General features: G+C 45.8%; 2 protein-coding genes across 3 annotated transcripts in view; both read right to left on the bottom strand.

Annotated features, from left to right (window-relative positions):
• Positions 1 to 9176: 9176 nt before the first annotated feature.
• LOC127052962 (gastricsin-like) lies at positions 9177 to 17149 on the bottom strand. The gene is made up of 9 exons (XM_050957119.1): positions 17026 to 17149; positions 16143 to 16293; positions 14897 to 15014; positions 13526 to 13644; positions 12527 to 12726; positions 11072 to 11194; positions 10290 to 10437; positions 9734 to 9832; positions 9177 to 9536 (listed from the first exon to the last, which is right to left on the bottom strand). Exons 1-9 carry the CDS (start codon positions 17079 to 17081, stop codon positions 9381 to 9383), a joined length of 1170 nt encoding a protein of 389 aa, XP_050813076.1. The 5' UTR covers positions 17082 to 17149; the 3' UTR covers positions 9177 to 9380.
• A 547-nt stretch (positions 17150 to 17696) lies between these two features.
• Positions 17697 to 23961, bottom strand: part of FRS3 (fibroblast growth factor receptor substrate 3) — a 33801-nt gene continuing 27536 nt past the window's right edge. Inside the window, exons 8-9 of one of the 2 annotated variants that reach the window (XM_050957105.1) lie at positions 20760 to 20853; positions 19375 to 19460 (exon numbers count right to left, since the gene is read on the bottom strand). In XM_050957105.1, coding sequence (XP_050813062.1) covers positions 20838 to 20853 — 16 coding nt within the window. In that variant the 3' untranslated portion in view covers positions 19375 to 19460; positions 20760 to 20837. Of the gene's footprint in view, positions 17741 to 19374; positions 19461 to 20759; positions 20854 to 23961 lie in introns of those variants that run through there. The other variant, XM_050957104.1, reaches the window with a different exon arrangement.

The following is a 23961-nucleotide window of genomic DNA, read 5'->3' as shown; positions in this document are numbered from 1 at the left end:
CTCCTGATCAGAACACGTCGGTCACTGCCGCAAAACTAGGCTGACGCATCTAATCTACAATTCCTACTTTTATATCCTGGGCACTGCCCCCTGCTCCATTATGCGCTGGCACCCAAATTCTCATATCACGGTGCTTACCCAACGTCAACACTTGGTGTATTTTATTTCTCCCGTGAAGTATGAAGATGTTTGTTTCTTTTGTCGGGTGCTGAGATTGTAAAGCAATTAGCACCTTTGACAGCAAGATCAAACAATTAAGGTCTGCTCAGAAGCAAACATCTGCTCACAACAAAAGAAAGGTGTTGTCAAAATGTCAACACACTGGAGCCTTATCTGTTTGCTCCAAAACTTCCTTGCCAAAAATGAAGAAATCCATTGCTGGCTGCAATGGATAGAAATTTGATACAGTTCTCTCTTTTTGACCCTAGCGGTTAGCCAAAATTCAAGGCCTTGCTGATTGTTTTGCTTAGGAGAAGAAAGTCATGTTGGAGTCAGGTATTTCTTTGATGCAATCTGGTTCACTTGCGAAGACCATACAAAGTCCTGTTTCCGTGAAAACAACAGGAATCAAACATCAGGAGAAAGTTTTTTTGCTCACAGTTCCAAGCCATTTTCTAGCTAGCACTTAGCCCCAAAATCTCCCTCTTTCTATGCTCTGTCTCAGAGCCACTCTCCCAGGACTTTCCTGAATTTGTTTCTGTGGTGTTTCTCTTCTTCCCTCACACACACAGACACACCACTCCAGTCCAATCGATCCCTCAATCCTGAGTTTATCGGATCACAGTTAGAGCTGTGTGAATAACTGATTTTTTTTTAGATCATTGGATCTTTAAAAAAAATTTTGGGGTCAAAGTGCATTGTTTAACCCAGAACAAAGCCTTTGGTTTTGCTTTTGAGCTTATTCATGAATAAATAAAATAAATAAATAAACTAGGAGTACATTTCTAAACAAAATTTGTTGTGACTCACTCAAAAAGCTTCATTTATAAAATGTCATAACTAAACACTCGTTTGTTTTTTCAACTGAAACAATTTGGTGAATTTAAAACAAATTTTCAAAATGTTTTGGTTGAAACAAAACTGCATTTTTGTGGAAAAATTTCAGCCCAAAAATTCTGTTCTGCTGTGAGCGCAACAGAACTCCCTTTGGGCCTCAAAGCTGGCTCCTACTCCCGTCTTGCCTGTGGTTTTGCTTTGGGTGGAGGTTTCTATTGTTTCAGCTATTTATGCCTTGAAGGAAGTCCATTCTGTTTTACATTTATCCTGAATGAAAGACGGCCATTATGCCTACCAGCTTCAAGAGGTTTAACCCAAACCCATAGCAATCCTAATGGTGGAGCCGAGCAGTTATATGAGGTTACATTCTCTAGATTCTGCTCTCACTTACCCCAATGTAAATCTAAGTCATATCTACACTACCACATATGTCAGCAAAACTTATGTTGCTCAAGGGTGTGAAAACGTACACACACACACAAACCGGGGTCACATAAGTTCCACCGGCTTCTCCCACCAACATAGCTACTGACGCTCATTGGGGGTGGTTTAGTTATGTTGATGGGGAAGCTTTCTCGCACTGGCAAAGAGCAGCTACACGAGAGATCTTACAGTGGCACAGGTGCATCGGCACAGCTCTGCCACTGTAAAGTCTTTCATATAGACATTGCTCTAGAATAGAATTGGTTGGTTCATTTCTTTTCCTGTAAAAAATTTCCATGTAAATGGAAACATTTTATTTCCATCAACATTTCTTCCACTTTCTTAAAAAGAAACTCCAAACTTTTAAATATTTCAATTGAAAGGTGTTTTGGGGTTAAAACATACAAAATTTCAAAGAAATCCTGATTTTTGAGGGAGACATTTTCCATTTTTGTCAAAACAACATTTCTTAATAGCCGCGGACGTCGATCCCGCGCCATGAGGGCGGGAGGTAAGTTGAAATAAGATACTTCGACTTCAGCTACGCTATTACCGTAGCTGAAGTTGCATATCTTACATCGACCCCGCCCCCTAGGGAAGACCAGGGGTTTGGCTACACTTGCAACTGTACAGCACTGGGAGTTAAAGCTGTCTTCGTACAGCTGTGTAGGGAAAGCACTGCAGTGTGGCCACATTTGCAGCATTTGCAGCAGTGTTGGGAGTGGTGCATTATGGGCAGCTATCCCAGAGTTCAAGTGGCTGCAACGTGCTTTTCAAAAGAGGGAGGTGGGATGGAGTGTGACAGGGAGCCTGGGGGAGGGAGAGAGAAAGAGAGAGAGAGTGGATTTTTGGAGCCGACACTGTGTCAGCAACTGCCTTGCAAATTCCGACCACTTCCCCCACCCCTCTCTCATTCACTCTTAAATGCAAATAGCCTTCAGACCAGACAAGCAGCTGCTCCGAGGGACTCCCTCCCCCACCAGCCATGCTGCTTCCCTCCTCAGGCAAACACTAGCTGTGGACATTCCCTGTCTGCCTCTGCTCCAGCAAACAACTGCTGTGTTTGTTTTTTAGATAAGCAGCTCCAGGAGCCCCAAGTTCACAACAAAACAAAGAGAGTTCTTTAGTTAAAAGCATTATGGGAAAATTCCGGAGGTCAGTTACAGTGTAGTAAGATTAATCACTGTTTACACTGGCACTCCAGCGCTGTAGCACCAGCGCTGTTCTCTTTATTCCTCTCGTCCATGTGGACAGGGCCGGCGTTTCCATTTAGGAGACCTAAGCAATCGCCTAGGGCGGCAGGATTATTTTGGGGCTGCATTTTTCTGGGGGGGGCGGCAGGCAGCTCCGGATGACCTGCTGCAGGTGTGCCTGCGGAGGGTCCGCTGGTCCCACGGCTCCGGTGGACCTCCCGCAGGCACTCCTGCGGCAGCTCTACCAAAGCCGCGGGAGCAGCGCGCGGGATGGTGAAATGGCCTTGCGCCTAGGGCACCAAAAACACTGGCGCAGGTCCTGAATGTGGAGTACAACCAGCGCTGTTGCCTGGGAGATACAGCGCTGTATGTGCCTTGCCAGTGTGGACGGGGCGTAAGTTGCAGCGCTGTAAAGCCACTACCAGCACTGCAACTCTTCAGGCCTTAGGGCTTGGCTACACTCGAAACTCCAAAGCGTTGCCACGGGAGAGCTTCCGCGGCAGCACTTTGAAGTGTGAGTGTGGTCGTGGCGCCAGAGCTGGGAGAGAGCTCTCCCAGCTGCAGGTACTCCACCTCCCTGAGGGGATTAGCTTGCAGCCCTGGGAGCCGCAGTCCCAGTGCTGGGGCACTGTTTACACTAGCGCTTTGCAACACTGTAACTTGCTGCCCTCAGGGGGGTGTTTTTTCACACCCCTGAGCGAGAAAGTTGCAGTGCTGTAAAGCGCCAGTGTAGTCAAGGCCTAAGATTTACCAAATCCACACAACCCAGTTTCTATAACACCTCACTGGTTACCCAGAAACCAACAACACAGTTCCCTTGAAGTAAACCAGCCTTAGGGCTTGGCTACACTTGAGAGTTTCAGCGCTGGTGGTGCCTTTACAGTGCTGTAACTTACTCCCCGTCCACATCTTATACTCTCTCTTATACACATCTTATACCACTCTCTCTCTCTCTCTCTCCCCCACGCTCTGTGTCACACTCCACCCCACCCCCCTCTTTTGACAAGCACATTGCAGCCACTTGAATGCTGAGATAGCTGCCCATAATGCACCACTCCCAACACCGCTGCAAATGCTGCAAATGTGGCCACACTGCAGCACTTTCCCTGCACAGCTGTACGAAGAGAGCTTTAACTCCCAGCGCCATACAGCTGCAAGTGTAGCCAAACCCTTAGTCCTCCACCCAGACATCTAAGTCAAATATGATGAGGATTACTGAAAATCTTATTCATCATATAAAAAAGTTCTACCAATCCCAAAGGATCGGACACATTACCTCCCAGGTTAATGAATGTTCCAGACCTTACCCAAATACACTCTTACAGCCAATCCTTATCAACTAAACTAAAATTTATTAAAAAAGAAAAGAGCAAGAGTATTGATTAAAAATCAGTATACATACCGACAGGAGAACAGTTCTGAACTCAAGATTCATAGTAGAGCTTTGCAATTACAAAGAGTTCTTTCAGAAATAGTCCATAGGTTATAGTTCAATGTCTATATTCAGGGTGAATCCAGTTTAAGACTGGAGATCTCAGCCTTGTGGCTTAAGCTTCCCCTGCATGAAGCATCAAGCAGATCGGAGATAAAAAGAATTGGGACCTAAGGCATCTTTATACAATTTCAGGCTGCCTCGTGACAGCTCCAAGTCCTTTGGTGAACAATAGGCACTTATGGGGACTTTTGAAGTAGATCCATTTCCTAAGCATTACTGGTAATTAGCTACGGATTAACTTAGACAAGTGCCAATTTTCTATCATTCTCGGGTGATTTGCTATACGTTTCAAAGAGAAACGAACACAGTGATGTTAATATGTATACAGTTCATCTAAATGTTAGTATGTTCTTTTGGTCTCTGAATCAATAGCTATAGTGACAGACAAAAACTGCCTGTTTACATGGCTAACATCAAACAAGATATGAGTACACACAAACAATTAGCATTCCCTCTAATTTCTAACACTATAGGTTTGCATTTCAAAGTTCTAGCCTACCTACCATGGAATGGCCTTAACTATCATTTACATATTGTTCTAACATTTCTCTAATGGGGTTGGATCTGAGGGCTTGGCTACACTGGCACTTTACAGCGCTGCAACTTTCGCGCTCAGGGGTGTGAAAAAACACCTCTGAGCGCTGCAAGATACAGCGCTGTAAAGCCTCAATGTAATCAGTGCCACAGCGCTGGGAGAGCGGCTCCCAGCGCTGCAAGCTATACCTGTAAGGGATGTGGTTTACATGCAGCGCTGGGAGAGCTCTCTCCCAGCGCTGGTGCTCCGATCACACTCACACTTCAAAACGCTGCTACGGCAGCGCTTTGAAATTTCAAGTGTAGCCATACCCTGAGTTACTACAGAGAATTCTTTCCTGGGTGCTGGCTGGTGAGTCTTGCCCACATGCTCAGGGTTTAACTGATCACCATATCTGGGGTCGAGAAGGAATTTTCCTCCAGGGCAGATTGGCAGAGGCCCTGGAGGTTTTTCGCCTTCCTCTGCAGCATGGGGCACGGGTCACTTGCTGGAGGATTCTCTGCACCTTGAGGTTTTTAAACCACTATTTGAGGACTTCAGTAACTCAGACATAGGTTAGGGGTTTGTTACAGGAATGAGTGGGTGAGATTCTGCGGCCTGCATTGTGCAAGAGATCAGACTAGATGATCATAATGGTCCCTTCTGACCTTAAAGTCTATGAGACTCTGGGTCAGTTATGCTGCAGGATGCTTAACCCTTTCTGGCCATACATCACACTTTGCATAAGATTTGTTGCAATTATATAACAGAGGTAGCAACAATGATTTGCAAGGTCATATTGTAATTAGACAATGTCACACTCCCACACATGAAAACCATGTATTGTCTTGTCGCCACTAGGATTGTACCTCATGTTAGTTGCCTTGTGTTCGCTAACATGAGGTAGGAACATACCATTTTTTTCGAGTGAGCAAAATCACAACTGGTGATGAAGATAGGTTCCTAATCCTGGGATGCCTGCAACACAGGAACTGGTAGTGACCTGCTCACGTAGATAAAAGAATTACTTTATAAATGTTTGTATGTCTGGGTGACATTTACTTGTCTGATTGCTCAGCAGAGGGCTGAGCTACCTATATTGCAAGACAGGAACAGTTCACATAGCTAACAATATCTATGATGAAAAAAAGTTGGTGGCTTTACTGAGCGTAATGGCAGCTGAAACCCATAACTTGCTGCACAGCCTTACACTTGTTTAACCGACTGATGAAAGATTTGCTGAGATTATGGAAATTCTGTCAAGTCACTGCTCCCCAATGCTTCCGAAAGCAAATATAAGACATAAAAGCAAAAATTGTGCTTAATGATGGGAGCTCATCGAGTAACCTTTTGTGATAGGGCCAAAAGGTAGAGGAAGAGCTGCAGCAGCTACAGGAGGCTGAAATTGTATCCAAGGTTAACTGCAGTGAATGACGCACCCTTATAGCGTCAGCAGGAAAAGAATGGGGCTGTCGGTATTTACAGCGATTTCAAGGTAACACACATGAAAGCAAAAATTTCACCGGAGGGCAATGCCTACATTTTTTCAAGTGCATCCACTACTGTTTGCAATACAGCCAGAGACAGAGACAGCTCTGGAGAGCTATCTAAGGTTAACTGGAGTGAATGCAGCACCCCCTATAGAGGCCGTTTCAAGAATCCCATCAAGTAGGGTGACCAGATAGCAACTGTGAAAAAACGGGACAGGTGGTGGCGGGGATAATAGGTGCCTATATAAGAAAAAGTCCCAATAAACAGGATTGTCCGGCCCTATAAAAATGGGACATCTGGGTCACCCTACCATAAAGCCCATATTGCATGCGGATCAGTGTACTTTACATGGAAGAGAGATTAGATTTGCCTCATTTGCTATGAAGAGCATTCCTCCATGATCAACCTCGCTCAACCCTGTCTCCAGATTAAGAGGTAAAGGTTGACCCAATCTAACCAGCTAGTGTTTGGAATCATTTGTGCACCTGCTATTTGGCAGTGAGCCATGGGCTGCGTATCATAGGTCATTCCTGGGACGCAGTTTTACTAAGACAATATACTAGTCCTGGCGACAGTTATGAAGAGCATTTTGAGACCCTCCAAAAGTTACTTGTGAGGCTGGCTGGGCAGGGGCTTAGAGCAAACAAGGGGAACTGTGAACTTGTCACAGAGTCACATACATCTTGTGGCCACACCACTGACCAGACGGGTTACACAGATTCCAAGAGAAAGCTGAATCTGTTCTTAGCACAACCTAGCCACAAAATGTGCCCTACGGTTACGTGCCTTCTGGGGCCTGGTCATTTAGTACTATCAGGGCCGGTGCAACCATTTAGGCAACCTAGGCGGTCGCCTAGGGCCCTGGGATTCGGGGGGTGGCATTTTCTTCGACAGTGACCGCAGTGGCCAGATCTTCAGCCACCGCCGGCATTTAGGCAGAGGGAGCTGGGTCAGGGGAGCGCAGGGAGGGCGGCCTGCAGCAAGTAAGGTAGGGGCGGCACGCAGCGGAACCCCCCGTCCCAGCTCACCCCCATCCCACCTCCTCCCCGAGCACGCCATGGCTGCTTCACTTCTCCCGCCTCCCAGGCTTGCAGTGCCAGTCAGCTTAGGTGCCGCAAGCCTGGGAGGCGAGAGAAGTGAAGTCGTGAAGGGGTGCTCGGGGTGGAGAAGGGGCAGGGGTAAGCTGGGGCGGGCGGGGTGTGCCTCAGGATGGAGGGTGGGGAGCTGCTGCGCGGGGGTGGGAGGGCAAGGTGAAAGTTTCGCCTAGGGCGCAAAACATCCTTGCACCGGCCCTGAGTACCATCGGTTCTTACTAGAGCTGGTGGGAAATAATTTGTCTGAACCATTTCCCAAGAAAAACACCCTTTTTGCAAAACCATGGGAAAACTTCAGGTTTCGCCAAAAAATAGTCAACTCCCTGTCAGGAAAATCAAAGTGACAGCTCCCCGGCAGGCAGGCAGGCTGAGACGCTCTTGTCAATTTCATTTCTGCCTGCCTGCAGCTGAAGGGGGCATGGAGGCTGAGCACCCAGGCTTTCTGCCCTGCCAGTCCCAGATCTGGGTGGGGAGGTTAAGCTGAAGTCAGGATCCTTGTCTTCTATTGCTGAAGCCACTGGAATCCTGCCCAAGCAGCACCATCCCATGTAGTCGTCTTTGTCTATCTGCATGCAGTTAGTAAACCTGGTTCTTTGGAACCCAGTTGGGGCTGTGTGATTTCCACATATTCTTAACATACAGAGAGCAAAGACACAACCATCACGTTCCCATATGACTTATTTTTCTAGCAAGGAACAGCCCGATGCTGAATTATTCTAGGTTATGGTGGTGTAGCGGAGATAAAAATCCACTCTTCAGAGTTCAAAGTGCCTTCACAAATGTCAAAAGAGGAGGCTGCAGGGTTGCCCACCCTCCAGGATCATCCTGGAGTCTCCAGGAATTAAGGATGAAACTTTAATTCAAGATTAAGTCATGTGATGAAGCCTCCAGGAAGACGTCCAGCCAAGACTGGCAACCCTAGGCGGCTGTGAGGGTAAATAAGTAAGGAGGAAAGTGTTCCTATCCCCATATGGCAGAGAGGGAAAGTGACTTGCCCTCTGTCACATCAAATGTCAGCAGTACAGCCAGGACTGAAATTCTGGGGCACCGTTACCCCAAAGCAGGATACGAGTGACTCCCACTGATTGCAGATGAGCGCACTGTACCTGAGAGCAAAATTTGGCCCCTAGATTTGCCCGTGCTCAGAGTAGCTCATCAGGAGTGTCTAGATGTTTCTGCCCATGAGTTCAATGTCCCATTGACATCAACTCGGATTCTGTAGCAGAAGATTAGAGGCCAACAAGTCCCCCCGACCTCCAGGGTGTTGAAATGTGCCAGGTTCCCTACGGTTCCACCTTCCTGGTTCCGTTGGCTCTTTAGTGAAATTGGGCCAGATCTGTGAAATGTTCTGGTCTTGCTGAATCGGCAAATTGTTGAATCAGAAGTTTTTCTGACCAGCTGTAGCCTTCAGTTAACAGATGGGTAAACTGAGGCCCACAGCAGGAAAGTGACTTGCCCGAGTTCAGATACGGATTCATTGTCACGGTCAGGAATGGAACCAGCACTCACGATTCTCAGGCCTTTGCCATAACCACCAAACATTCTTATCAAACTTAACTAAAGGCAGGATGATCATTTTCTAAGTGACCAGGATTCTGCTTAAACCTCACCCTCCCTGGGCCTCTGTTTCCACATCTCAGAGTCCGTTGACATCTACAGATTAAACGAGCTGCATATTATCAAGCAACTAGTCCCAACAAAGGAAGGGAAGGTGTAGTGTGAGCCGAGTGTTGTTTAAACTTGGAGCTGCAGCATGGCTATCCTATAACACCATGTTAAGTGTGGGTGGTATTTATATAGAATTCCTATGGTTGGGTTAGCTTTATATTCGCCCCTACTCAGAGCAGCTGCATGTTTGTGCCCAGGACATACCACTTTGATGCCATGCTTCCCTCAGCCATGTGTTTATTTTGCACCAAGAGATCAAACCAAAACACATTTGCTTCATGTTTTTAATGTCTTTTATTTATTTACAGTCACCTTTGAAGGGGAGCCCAGAGTTCCATAGCACAGATTTCACTGGAGAGAGGCTTCAGAAATTTGCAGAAGTTCAGTACAGAGAGACATTCAAAATCCTTGGAAAGAGGCATGGGGGGACCAGAGTGTGTCAGCCCAGTAGGTTGGAGGAGAGACAGGAGACGGTTCGGAGCACCATGGAAGACAGTCGGTGGTGCTTATGCTGCTGGGGCAAAGCCCACCTGACTGTTGCCGAGATCGTAAACAGAGTAATATGACCTGAGGAAGACGTCACCCAGGATCCAGAGGGGCTGCCCGTTCTGGGATGGCAGGTAAGTGGGTGAGATACCCACGACACATTCGGTGCTATCGCTCTGTTGAGAAGAAGATAGAAAGTTGAGTTAAAGCCCTTTGGTTTGGAAGCTCTGGTCATAACCTATCACATGGATAACACAAATACGGATGTGCCCAGCAGACCCATATCAAATCTACAGCTCTCCAGGAGCCCACCCAGAGGAGACTATGCAAGCAGAGGAAGGTGAGGATAGTGCACTGCTATGAGAATCCATACCTGGAGCACGTAGGCATAGGGACTCAGCGGGAAGCTGGTTTCACTGATTGTGAAGGAGATGGTAGGCATGCTGTCAATGCTGCTGCAGCTAACCACATACTGTGGAAAGAGAAAGCATGAGCAAGTTTGCGTACTGTGTACAGCCACTGCAGACAAAACGCTACATCCCGTGTGACTCTCAACCCCCCACTTCTCCACACAGAGCCGCATTCCATCAACCTGGGAAAGCTCTTTATAACAATCACCTGGAAAAGGAAGGAAGACAAATGTTTTACTGCAGTCAAAAGGCCTCAACAGCCTGAACAAGCAGAGATTATTAGGTCCCCCTTACAGATGGGCAGACAGGCACAAGAAGGTTAAATGAGTTTCCCAAGACCCAACTGAGAGTGAGTGGCAGATCCAAGGATAGAATCCAAGAGCCCAGACCACCAGTCACTTGCTTTAACCACTAGACCACACTTTCTCTGAGTTGCTTCACCTAACAGAAACCTGCTTAGCAGCAAAGTTCTTCCCTCTTCCACTTTTAAGCCTCCCTGTGGCCAGCTGTTCTCCGTACCTCACCGTCGCTGTTCTCCTGAGCGCCAATGTCCTCCATCAGCTGCGAAAAGATTGACTGTGGAGCAGTGAGGAGGGAAGTTCCAGTGTCCACAATCCCCTGGCAGCCACTGCTACACCAGCCACTGGACTGTCCATCAACAGAGAAACTAAGAGAACAGAACACAGGACACTTCAGCAGGAAAATTCGGCAGCAATGTACCCATCTCTTGTGTGACGAACCAAGAACACAGGGGTCCTTCCATTAGAGATGTTAGAGCCACTGTTTTGTGTTCTCGTGGTATCTCTGGAACTTTTTAAGTGTAGGTTATCTAAGGTCCCACAGATACTTGGGGGCAGAGTCAGGAGTAGAACCCAGGAGCCGAGTCAGGAGTAGGAGCCAGGAGTCCAGGTCTTGGCTCCCAGAGTCCTTTGTCTGATCATGGAGGACAGGTTCATCAAAGGCTATTAGCCAAGATGGTCAGGGATGCAACCCCATGCTTTGGGTGCCCTTAGCCTCTGATTGCCATAAGCTGGGAGTGGATGACAGGGGATGGATCACTCAGTGATTGTCCTGTTCTGTTCATTCCCTCTGAAGCACCTGGCATTGGCCACAGTTGGAAGACAGGCTACTAGGCTAGATGGACCATTGGTCTGACCTAGTATGGCCGTTCTTACGTTTGTTATTATGATCAAAGCATGTTCCAAAGCCCATTGAAATTAATGGAAGGACTCCCACTGATTATGATGGGCTCAGGATCAGGCCCTACATTCCTCAGAAAATACCAATGACAACAACCTTACCCTTCAATTCCAATTTGCCAATAAGCATCCTGGGTGACAGGCGTCCAGACAATCTGACCAGAGTACAAATCGGAGTCAATCCCTCCAAAGAGAAGTTCGCCACCATCCTGAATGCCCTCTTGCCTAAACAAACGCACAGGAGAGAAAGCGCCTGGTTATTTATAGCCATCTACAGAGTCCAAAGACAGCCTGTGACTGGGACATCCAGGATCCTAGCTGGAGTTATAGCACAAAAACCTTCTCAGAGATAGACCAAGAACCCTGGTGACAAGGGGTTGGGGCGGGGGGAAATCAAGCTTATGGAGAGCTTTCGATCATCATGCACCAGACACATTGGTGCTGTGACACCTGCACATTCTCCAGTGAGCGGCAAATGTGGGCAGTCCCCAAATACCATGATGATGGGTGGGTGCCAGTCAGTTTGCAATGAGGTGTTTCAGAAAAGCCTCATCTACTGTTTGAAGGAAATGAATCATCTTGTAACAAGGGCAGAATTGTCAATCTAGTGCCCAGCATTCAAAGGTGCCATGGAAGTAACTGTGGGTACTCAGCATCTGGGAAAAAGCTGGCATTGAGTGTCCAGAGCAAATCATAGACCTGGAAGGGACCTCGAGAGGTCAGCTAGTCCAGTCCCCTGCACTGGTGGCAGGATTAATTATCTAGACCATTCCTGACAGGTGTTTGTCCAACCTGTTCTTAAAAATCTCCAACGATGGAGATTCCACAACTTCCCTAGGCAATTTATTCCAGTGCTTAACCACCCTGACAGAAAATTTTTCCTAATGTCCAACCTAAACTTCCCTTGCTGCACTTTAAGCCCATTGCTTCTTATCCTGTCCTCAGAGGTTAAGAGAAACAATTTTTTTTCCTCCTCCTTGTAACAACCTTTTACATATTTGAAAACTGTTATGTCCCCTCTCAGTCTTCTCTTCTCCAGACTAAACAAACTCATTTTTTTCAATCTTCCCTCATAGCTCATGTTTTCGAGACCTTTAATCATTTTTGTTGCTCTTCTCTGGACTGTCTTCAATTTGTCCACATCCTTCCTGAAATGTAGTGCCCAGAACTGGATACAATACTCCAGCTGAGGCCTAATCAGAGTGGAGTAGAGCAGAAATAGCACAGTGAAGCCTAGTGACTGTAGCCCCTGAGGAACATGTTACGTCTGATTGGGTAGAACCTTCACCACAGGGAGGAGAAGGTGAATGACCTCAGTGAGCTTCCCCACACTGATCGGTTTGCCCAGCTCTGAGCGGGAGAAGAAGGGGCTGCAGAGAAGCAGCACGCATTTCTAGGGGAAGGGATGAAATCTGATCCTAACCATTATTCTGCTGTTGGCCCTCCTCAGAGTATGGGAGCCAGAGGAGCCGACACAAAGGGAAAAGGATCATGGGAAATATAAAGACAGCAGATGGGCTTAAGGAGACAGAGGAATGGCCTCCTCCTCCTACTTACCCGCTCAGGTAGAAGCTGAAGAGCGAGGCACTGATGAGGTTCTCCTGGATCAGACCTTGCATCACGGTGGTGGCACCACCAGCAGCAATAGCAGGGAAAGCCAGACCGAGGATCCCATCGAACTGAGCATAGACAAAGCTGGTGCCAGGCTCGGTCTCACTCAGGCCAAACTCCTGGTTTGTGATGGAAACGTCCTGGATCTGCAGAGCAAGAGATGGGAATAGCCATTACAACCAGACAAAGCAAGCAGGCCACTGAACCTAGCAAACCCAGGAAGGAGAACTTTGGGTGCATTTATCTAACCAGCCAAGAAATCTCAGAGCACTTTCTGTGGGTATCATCACCTCCATTTTACAGATAGGGAAACAGGCACAAACAGGGGAAGCTATTTACCTACAGCTTATCCAGCCTGTCAGAAACAGAGTTGAGAATAAAAACCAGATCTCCTGACTCCCACTACTAGACCACGCTGCCTCTTACAATAATAGGTTGTTACCACTAGCAAGACCCACTGAGGCTCAGACGTTCCTCCAAAGCTCTGCAGCTAGCGGATGTCCAACTAAAGAAAGGCTTCCCAGCTACAGGTGCTTCGCCATACACAGCCCAGGAGCCCGAAGGTTCACGGTGTTGAAAAATGAATGCTGAGTGCCTTGGGTTTTGTTTGAAATAATCCCAAAAATCCAGTTCCCCAGCCACCTCATTTCTGAAAGCCTACTTCAAAAGCCCAGATTATATCCTTATCTGGAGACTAAAAGTGGAAAAAATGTCTCCGTTCTGGGTCTCGGCAAGGCACTGTTTGAACAGAAAATTCCCCAATGAGTGATGGGCCATATATTCACTAGCTAGAGTGAGTGATCTCAGCCCCTTTGTGGCAGAGCCTACAGGGGAAATCAGAGACTTTCTACCGCTGCCTGCTGAAGGAGTTTGGATGCTAGCACCTACCAGCTCATGTGAAGCTCTAATAACTATGTCATCTCCTCAGCTGATGCTATTACTTACTGTCACGGTGTCATAGCCAAAGACTCCAGTGAGACTGCCACTGCCGTACTGCAGAGAGAAGGTCTGTCCATTGGAAGAGTAAGTGGAGGAGTCGCTGGGGTTGAATCTAGTGTGGGTGGCTAGGAGTAAACACAGATCAGCATCAGTTGTCAGCTCGTGCGAATGACAGATTCAGACTCAGAGTTGAAGCTCCCCACCCCGAACTGAGCCTGCCACTAATCCCCTCTAGAAAGGTCCAATAATGACAAAACTTGACTTTTCTATAGCACCTTCCCCCTGCTGTTCTCAAACACTTTCCACCCGTTACTAATCAATTAAGCCACACCGCTCCTCTTTGAGGCAGGTCTAATCACCCACACTTTACAGGTGGGGGATGAAGGCACAAAACTGGGCAGTGATTTGCCCAATGGGACACAACCCAACCCCACAATCCTGTTCTTTAGCCACATGACCATCCTTCCCTGGCTTGCCTCTTTCTTTGCAAGCAGCCATCTGAAACTGTCACATGTGCCTACACTGATTGAAACAGCTTTTCGGGATTCCAGACACCTCAGCAGTGAAGCCATTATGGGACTGAAAGCATTTGAACAGGAATTTCTCCCCTTTTGTAATACATGGATTGATTTTATTTTTATAGACATATAAACAGTGCAAGAAATAACGCTGCTGCAGAAGAGCCAAGAAAGACAACTGTGAAGGTCTGGACACATGTTAAGAATAGACACAGAAAGGATACCAGACAGGGTGAAAGATACCAATTTGCAAGCAGGTAGAAATAGAGGAAGAGCAAGGATGCACTGGACGGACATGGTAGAGACTGACATACAACAAAAAGATTTAAAGATGAACAAAACCACGAAGCTGGTACAAGGTAGGAAGTGGTGGACAGACTTTGTTTGGCCTCAAGGGTCACAGCTGAGCTGATGGATGAGAAGCAAAGAAGAAGAGAAGAATAATGTGTGTGTCCATGTTGGTATTATATAATTAAACAGTATCTATTTTAAATTATGTGTGAGTGTATATCTATAAATAAATCTATCATTTGAATTCCCGTAAGAACCTAGGAGCCCCAGTCATGGACCAGCCCCCACTGTGCCAGAACAAAAAACAGAACAAAAAGAGGGTCCCTGCCCCACAGAGCGTCCAATCTACGTAAATGACATGAACTTCCATAGCCTCGGCTATCTTTCTGTTTGCAGTGGGACTTCAGAACACTCCTAGCATATTGGGATTTGAAGGATGTCTACATTATTCCTGACAAACAATCTGGATTATGGCTTGGTCAGTGCCCAGGATGGGATAGTGTGATAGAGAATTTCCCTCCATGGTAGAGACATTTCCCTCAGCCCCTTGTGCATGGGGATTACTCACTGCAGGCCTGGCTCTGGCAGTAGATCGAGGGCACCCACAGGTTGGATGAGCCGGTGTCGAAGAGAACCAGGAAGTTCTTGGGTGGGGTTCCAATACTGATTTCCCCATAGTAGGACATCTAGAGAAAAGGGTGCATTCTTTTCATCACAGGTTCTCCTCCTCATGATCTATGTCACTTGCCAACCAATAGTATTGTTGAGCCTGCTGGAGACAGTTACTGCCATCTGCACCACATATGTAATCTCAAACCAATGGGGCTGCCAGGTGGATGAATGGTGATAAAAGACAATGGAATCACATGCAGTTAGAGGTTTTGCAAACGACTCCATCTATGCTAGAGGGTTTCCAAAAAAGGGAAAACTTCCCCTGCTTCCATTTTAACCCTTCTCTCTTCCCCAGAGAGATTCAATTTCTTTAATATATATTCTAGCTAGAGGGCAGCCTGTGCTCTTTATTAGGGCCGGGAGAACTGTTGGGTCTTTTATTCCTCACGGAAGAAAATCTATGTGGAGGAACCACTGGGCATAGCTGAGTCCCAAATAACTGTGTTTACTAACTACAGCAGAACCTCAGAGTTACGAACAGCGGAGTTATGACCTGATTGGTCAGCCACACACCTCATTTGGAACTGGAAGAACACAATCAGGCAGCAGAGACCCCCCCCAAAAGCAAATACTGTACCGTATAGTACTGTGTTAAACGTAAATGACTAAAAAATAAAGGGAAAGTTTAAAAAAAAAGATTTGACAAGGTAAGGAAACTGCTCCTGTGCTTGTTGCAGACTGGCTAAAAGCAGGATTTTTCTTCTACATAGGAAAGTTTCAAAACTGTGTTAAGTCAATGGTCAGTTGTAAACATCTGACAGAACAACCAGAACGTTTTGTTCAGAGTTCTGAACATTTCAGCGTTATGAATCACCTCCAGTCCTGAGGTGCTCGTAACTCTGAGGTTCTCCTGTAGACACAAACATGCAAGGCTTAGCTACATACATGTGGCTGCTCTGGTTGGCTGGTCTAGAACACGGTGACCACCACGAGAGGGCCCACAAACTATTTAAAGGGATACTACCCAATTCTTGTATACTACAAGAACCGTCCTACAGACGATGGGCTGGTGCAAGTTGGATATCATATTTTCCATTTGAATTCTCTTGCTCCTCCCATTCCTGCTCCACGGTTGACAGCCTCCATCTTTCCTCATCTCTCCTCCATTTTTGTCATTTTTTCCAAATCAGGCACATACTTACATCCAGATAGTTAGACAGGACCTCATAGGTAACAGCGAAGTTGTTGAAGTACTTGCTGGCTGGGTCAGACTTGTGGTTCTTCAGGTAGTCCCTGAGTACGCCCTTCTCCTTCATTACCTCCCGCATGGATTTGAATTTCTTCAGGGGAATTCTGCACAGAATGTAAAGACAGCAATCAAGTCTCCCCTCATCATTTTTGCTCTTCCTATTCCCCCTCTCTCCTTTTTGGTCTCACTCTTCCTGCTTCTCTTCCATAGCTTCAATAGGTTTGGGATGGGGTAGTTTAGTGGTATGATTTTCCAGCCACTGAAAGAACCCAATGCATTGGGACTAATTAGTGGGGTTCCACAGGGACGGACTTCATTGTAATTACAGCAGGGATAAATTTGACCCCCTCTCTTCCATAGACTTGGTTCTCTTAAGACCAAGAGAACTTGGCTCTCTTCTTGAAGTAGGGAAGTAGCACACTGGAAAGCTAAGAATGGGAGATGGACACTAGGGTAATGGTGTCAATGTTCAATGTTAAGGTCAACCTTGAACTATTGTTTCTTTGGACTCAGGGAAAATGCAAAGCCATAGAAGAAAAAGCCGATTATTCCTAAGAATAGTACTTAGCACTTGTACAAGCCCTACTGATTCACTGATCTGCAAGTCTAGTAAGGTCAGTAGCACTGTCCCCATTTTACAGATAAGTAAACTAATGCCCGGAGAGATTAAGTGATTTGTCCAAGGTCACAGAGCCTGTCAGTGGCAATGCCAAGAACAGAACCCAAGAGTGCCACTCTCCTTTTCAAACCACTCCCCACTACGTTCCTATTCTTTCCTTCACACCAGCATAGTCAGCAATTGCTGTCAAGTGGCCATGCTGTTATTCCATGCTCACCTCACCATCCCCTCTGAGAGGTGGAGACACACCAAGGCGAAGATCAGCCACTTCATGATGCTCTTCTTTTGCAAGCAGTTTCTAAACAGTCCCCCGGTTCAGTCCTAGATACCAGGCTGAGGTTTGAGTCCCAGGCTCCCTGTCTATATACCCAAAGGGTGCACTGTTGTCTCCACCTCCTTTTGCGACTCTCTCATTCACATATCAGAAGCTTATCAACTGTCAATACCACTTCATGCTGCGGCTTGCCCTAACAGGGCTAAGGACCCTTTATCTCAAGAACAGCTGCTTAATCAGAAGGTTATTGCCATTTTATTCTTAAATTACTCCTTGCAAGGAAATGTTGGAATGATAAGAGGAATCGAAGTTCTTAAACTCCCAAAGCACCCAACAACCCACCAGCTTGTTCTCCTTTATCATCCACTTGCTTGCAGTCTGATAGTTCTATCGCACATTTTCTCCAAAGGAGGAAAAGTTTGATCACACACGGCAGCTGGCTTATAATGGAAAGAACAAGATTATAATTGCTTTGAGTGACCTGCATTGTTTCCGTCCCAGTACACACCTGTAACTTTTCAAGAGGCCAGACAAGTACAAGGGTATATAACATCCCTCAGAGAACAAAACATGGTGGTGTGGGTTGCATATCGAAACAGTCTCTGCTGATTAGAGGAGCTCCATTCACCTTGAAAGGCAGGAATGTCCACATGGTGGCCTTTTAAAAACAACCAAAGGTGAATTTTAGGGAAGGATTTTTATAACCCCAAGTTGTGTGTGCAGCTGTGTGTTTAATTTGCATTTGCAGTTAGACACTGAGTGTGTGACAGTACATCAGATCTTTGCATGTAACTACAGTAAAAATTGTAGTAGTGAGGCTAGCTAAGTACTTAAAAGAGATTATGCAAGGTTAGGTGAAACTCTTACATGCAAAAGACCAAACATTTAAGTCATCATAAGCCCCACAAATTAATTTTCCCTTAAAAGTAATTGCAGGTGCAGTGGTAACTCTTAATCTTAACTCTGCCCAGTAGTTACACTAATGGAGCTGTGGGAGACACACAAAAAGCGTCTTTAAAAATCAGTTTTGTCTAAGCTGGGATACCAAACACTAAAATGCCTTAATCGTAGTCTTATTGCTATTAAATGGTGCCACTACAGAGCAGAGTTAGTTATTTGGGTGCCTTCACCATGCATTTCCATTTCTTAATAAAAATCTTAACTCTGAATTTCTTGGGTTTGGAGATGATCACTATCATGTTTTTCAGCTTGCCATACGGAGATGCACTCTAAAGCTTAATTCCATTTTAAATCGCTGTTTGTCTGGGACTTAATAGAATACTTAGGGTTGCCAACATTGTATTTCAAAAAGAAAGGGGGAAGGGATAGCTCAGTGGTTTGAGCATTGGCCTGCTAAACCCAGGGTTGTGAGCTCAGTCCTTGAGGGGACCATTTGGGGAACTGGGGTAAAAATCTGGGTATTGGTCCTGCTTTGAGCAGGGGGGGTGTGAACTAGATGACCTTCTGAGGTCCCTTCCAACCCTGATATTATTATAAAATCACGAGTGATGTTGAGAAAGTGGATAAGGAAAAGTTATTTACTTATTCCCATAACACAAGAACTAGGGGTCACCAAATGAAATTAATAGGCAGCAGGTTTAAAACAAATAAAAGGAAGTTCTTCTTCACACAGTGCACAGTCAACCTGTGGAACTCCTGGCCTGAGGAGGTTGTGAAGGCTAGGACTATAACAGCGTTTAAAAGAGAACTGGATACATTCATGGTGGTTAAGTCCATAAATGGCTATTAGCCAGGATGGGTAAGGAATGGTGTCCTTAGCCTCTGTTTGTCAGAGGGTGGAGATGGATGGCAGGAGAGAGATCACTTGATCATTACCTGTTATGTTAACTCCCTCTGGGACACCTGGAATTGCCCACTGTCAGTAGACAGATACTGGGCCAAATGGACCTTTGGTCTGACTCAGTAAAGCCGTTCTTATGTAAAGGCTGGTTTTCATAGCACGCAAACACATTGATCCTGGCTGACACTGTTGAGAGGTAGTAATTTGGGCCAGGATGGCAACCTGACAAAACTTGGTGTTTGTAATTTGCATAATTTATTATTATTAAGCAACACTCACCAGGGTATTTCTTGCTGCTTTTTTGTAGCACTCAGCAGCTCCTGATCCTGTTGTGCGGCGAGGAAAAAAATCTCTGCAGGGTGCCATTTCATATTTCAATGCAGCGTGAAGGGCCAACTTTCAGCAGGGGATCCAGAGGCCACTTGGGCATGACAGAGGAGCAGCCGGGACTAATTTGAGCAGCATGGAGAACCCATACAGCCAGGTCAAGTTGCCAACTGGCGGCCCTGTTCTTCCCCTGATTTCAGGTGCCAGAGTGATGCTCCAGACCACTCTGGCTGCAGGCAGTGCTACACTCCTGGTTGAAATACGGGATAAAAAGCACTCATACTGATTTTTTATTTAAATAAGGGGCATCCCTTATAACATAGGACTGTTGTTATTCCTTCAGAGGCACAGCCCAGCGGACCACCAGGGGAGGAGAGCTCTGATCATAAACTCGATCACCCTTGGATCTGCAAGGGAGACTTTATCAATGGCCTTGCTCAGCATTGGAGTACAAAGCCCCACTATGCACAGGACAGGAACAGCAAATTGTTTCCCACTCCTCAGCAGCATCTAGCTCAACTCCTGTGTTCACCAGCTAGGGCTACCACTTCATCATCCAGCTCCCATTGATATCCTTCAGCATCAATCCCTGTCCTGATCATTATCGGTTTGCTCCTGAGCCCCAAGTAATGTGGATTCTGACACGAGCTGCTAGGGGAGCAAATTCCAGATATGTATCACTCACTAGGAGATAAAGCCCTCTGGACATTTCAGCCAAACTTCAGAGGTTCCAGTTCCAAGGGCATCTGTGTTGTCCTGTTGCTGTTAAGTTCAAAGGGAGCTTCACTTGCACCCTTGTGATCAACCGTGATGGGTTTTGCAAAGATTTCACAGGGGACAGGGCCAAAAGGGACCATTTTGATCATCTAGTCTGAGCTCCTGCATAACACAGACCAGCGCATTTCACCCAACCATTCCTGAATCAAATCCCATGTCTGGATCAAACCACCGGTGTGTAGCCCTGTTCTGAGTGCATCGCACCTACTTCCAGCAGATAGCTGGAGGTGGGAGGCATCTGTCTCCCCTTTCCCCCACCCCACTTTCTTTTTAAACTCACTTTGTCAACATTTGAAGAACTTTTCACGCCAATTAAGTCTTATGGAATTGCTTCCTCCATAGTCTCTTTTGCTACCTGCAGATGGGTAAATTCTTCAGCCTATTGACCTAAGAGCAGTGCCATACTTTGCAGCCGTTTAGCTGTCTGATCACCTTGATATCTGTGGGACCAGGGAGAGGTGCAGAGCAGCAAGGAGAAGGAAGACACTTAAGCTTAGCTATGCAAGCAGCAGCCCTTACCCTCCACCTCCAAGGACTGTGACTGTTCTCAGCAGAGGTATATGCTACGTGGCCCACATCCTGTTATCTGGATTTTCATTATAAAAGGGCAAATATAAATATCAGCTCACTCAAGGGGACCCTTATCACCAAGGGCCTAGATAAACAGTGGAAACTGCTCACCCCATGGGCCAAAATTACAGAAAAGCAAATTGAACATGGGTGGGAAAAAGGCATGGAATGAACCCTGTTACCCCACCACACACACACAGACCTGATTTGGTCTTGCAGAATGTTCCCTTCTCCTTCAAGCTCCGTTAAAAATGGGCAAGAGGCCAGGTGCCTAGCTGCATCAGCTGAAGCCAACACTAGAAATGTAAGAATTGAAAAACTGGTTCAAATCAATGATCTGTCTAAGTCCAGGATCATTAGCAGATGCTTCATGGGTCACTACAATGAACATCATAGTGGACAATTATGGGGTAACCTGCTCCTAAAGGAACTTTATTTCTGACCCCAGGCAGTAGTGGTTGACCGATGCCCTGAAGCATGAAGGTTTATAGTCCTCATGCATTTTCTATCCTGCCTGTCACAAACATGGATGTTCTCATTATTGATCTAAATATCTACTCATCTGAGATCCTACCAAATTTTTTAGGTTCAACGATCTTCTGTGGCAATGAGTCCCATACGTTAATTACATACTGTGTAAAACATATTTTCTTCTATCAGTTCTAAAATGCACTGCCTTTCAGTTTTTGATATTGATTTGGTTTTGTGTTAAGAAAGAGGTTACTAGGGTACATAGGAGCAGCTGAGACTCCTCCTCTATTGCATTCATTATTTCATATTCCTCTCTCATGACCACTTTTATTCATCTCCTCTCCAAAGCAGATAGCCCCACGCTCTCTTCACACCGAAGCCTTTCCAGGACTCATCATTCTATCACCCAGCTCTGCCCCCCTTTCTGCTAACATGCTTTTTGGAGACAGAGAGACCAGAATTGAACAAATCTGTTAACTTCAGAGCCATCCAGGCAATTTGGCTACACAACATACACTCATTTCAATTACAGGTGGGTGGATGAATCGTAGTCAGCTTTGACAATCTCAACCAGAATCCCAGGTGCAGATGTAGCGTTAATTGAGAATTCGGCATAACTGCACAGTACTATTTTCAATCTCATTCTTTAGAACACATTGTTTAGTTTTCTGGCCACTATTATACACCAAGCAGGGGTTTTCATCAAGTTGTCCTCAGTAACACCAGGGTCTTTTCTTTGCGTCATTTCCATCAATTTAGAACCTAGTAAGCGGAATTTTATATGCCATCCTTAGCTTTTTGCCAACTTCTCTGGTCTTAACTAACCTAAATAATCACTGTGTCTGCAAGTGTTGCCACTGCTTCGTTCATCCCATCCCATATCATTAATATATTAAACACTAGCCTTAGCATAGAACTTTGTGGCACATTGCAGTGTTAAACTTTTGACAGGTTGAAAATTTGCGATGGACGCCTCCTTCTTTTCTGTTTCTTAGCCAGTTTCTGATCCGTGACAGAATTTTCTCTCTCACTCCTGTGATCATTCAGTTTTCTTACGAACTTCTTTGTGAGAGACTTTGCCAAAGGCTTTTTAAAGGCCAGATAAGTTCTATCAACAAGGCCTCCTTATTCACTACTTAGTCAAAAAAGCTCAACAAATTCTAGTAGATTAGAGAAGCATGATTTTCCCTAACTGGAACTGTCCCCAAGTCTTGTGATATGTGGTGGTTTCTTTAAAGATCACACCACTGAAATCAAAGAACTCTCAGATTTCATTTAAAAAAACAAAACATTTCTAGCACTCATGTTTGCAGAGAAACCCTGAAAGCACAATCCCTAAAGGCTCACACATTCGAAAGTACAAAGAAAGTCCAAAAATGCTTGTTATTTTTTAAAAAGCTTATGATTTTAAGCCAATCTCATGATTTTGGGGGGTTCTGATGTGATTTTCAAATGCTTGAGATTAGCAATACTGCTACTGCCTGCAGTTTGATCTATTTTGGTACATTTCATAGCTGATAAGAAGTTCAAACAGGAGCCTTTTATTAAGTGATTGCTCAAAGCTAAATAGATTGCAGCTAGTCAGCACTTTGGGACCTCTAGTCTCTTTCTCCATCTCCTCCCATTGTCCTTATTATGCTTTGCTCGATGGTGCCCCTTTGTGCTTGGCACAGCCTCCAAAATCCCACCAGCCAAGGTGCTCCCCTCATGTAACTTCAAACACACCTCCCTTGCGATGTCCCTTCACTTCCTTTCATTGGAACCAGTGAGCTCTGTATTGTATTATCCAGGTTAGATTTAAGCTCTTGTGGGCAGGAAACCTGTCATTCATATTCCACAAAGCACTCTCTATAAACAGGGAGAGATTTTTAAGTGCACACATGGCAGGCAGGTGCTTCAATTCCATTTTGCCTTTGAAAATCTCCCCCAACATGGTGAATGTAGTGAATAACCAGGCAGAGGTCACTGCTGGAGGCAGGATACCGGGTCTTGATGGAGCAATGGGCTGATCTCACATGGAAAAGCCTATGTTCCATTGCTTGGGAAAGGCACAGGACTGGAACACCAACAGGTCAGAATTGAAGTGCATTGGCATAACTGTTTGTGGGGAGCCCAGGACTTGTAAAACAGAGAATAGTGTAGGTCAGGACTAGGGTGCACTGGCACAGATGTGCATGAGATCAGGAATAGAATAGCAAGAAGTGCTGTAGGCCATGAGCTGGAGGTGGCGTCCAGGACTGAAATAGCATAGGTTACAGGAGGTTGGAATAGAGGTGCGTGGGTAGAGCAGCATGGGGAGGCCAAGACTGGCCTAGCAGGTCAGGATTCGGAGCACTAGCAGAATTGCATGAAGGAAAGTGCCTTTTTACACTAGGATTGATTCTGGACAGCACACTGGGTCTCCAATTTAAATGAGCAACTGAAATTCATCTTTAAACTTGACAATTCTCTGTTTAACACCAAACACGCCACACCCTCCACCAGATAGTCGTCAGATTCCATTTATTCTGTATACATTCTTAGTGCACATTAGAAGAAGACATGAGCGCTCCTCAGCTCAAACAGCACTAAGGCTCTTCGCCTTGAAGGTTACACCTGGATGAAATATAAACAGGGACTGAATGGATATCCATAGTAATAACCCATAGAAGTAATTACACAGAAAGACCGATCTCTATGGACAGAGCAGCTTTAAATCCCTGGTGACCAGAGCCCCGAAGTGCCTTTGCTTTTCCGCCGCGTCAGAAAGAGTTAGTATCAAAGACACCAGTACAAGTAACAACGAGGAGAATCACCAAGCTTAGTGAGAAGACAAACTCTACAGACAGGCTGCAAGGGCGTGCCATAACAGGTGAACTGAGATTACTACTATGCAACTGATGAATGATACTGCACAGTAACAGTGAAGTCAGATGCGGTTGGGTAGCAACATG

Source organism: Gopherus flavomarginatus, chromosome 5, assembly GCF_025201925.1.
Source record: "Gopherus flavomarginatus isolate rGopFla2 chromosome 5, rGopFla2.mat.asm, whole genome shotgun sequence".
Classification (NCBI taxonomy): domain Eukaryota; kingdom Metazoa; phylum Chordata; order Testudines; family Testudinidae; genus Gopherus; species Gopherus flavomarginatus.
This window is presented reverse-complemented; position numbering and strand designations above follow the sequence as displayed.

What these genes read in the sequence shown, in the direction of transcription:
- LOC127052962 (XM_050957119.1), bottom strand. Translation starts at nt 17,081, where the DNA reads ATGAAGTGGCTGATCTTCGCCTTGGTGTGTCTCCACCTCTCAGAGGGG. An exon ending in CTGCCAGAGCCAGGCCTGCA is followed by an intron (nt 13,645 to 14,896) that starts GTGAGTAATCCC and finishes GTTTACTCCTAG; the next exon opens with CCACCCACACTAGATTCAAC. An exon ending in TTCAGCTTCTACCTGAGCGG is followed by an intron (nt 11,195 to 12,526) that starts GTAAGTAGGAGG and finishes GCGTTTGTTTAG; the next exon opens with GCAAGAGGGCATTCAGGATG.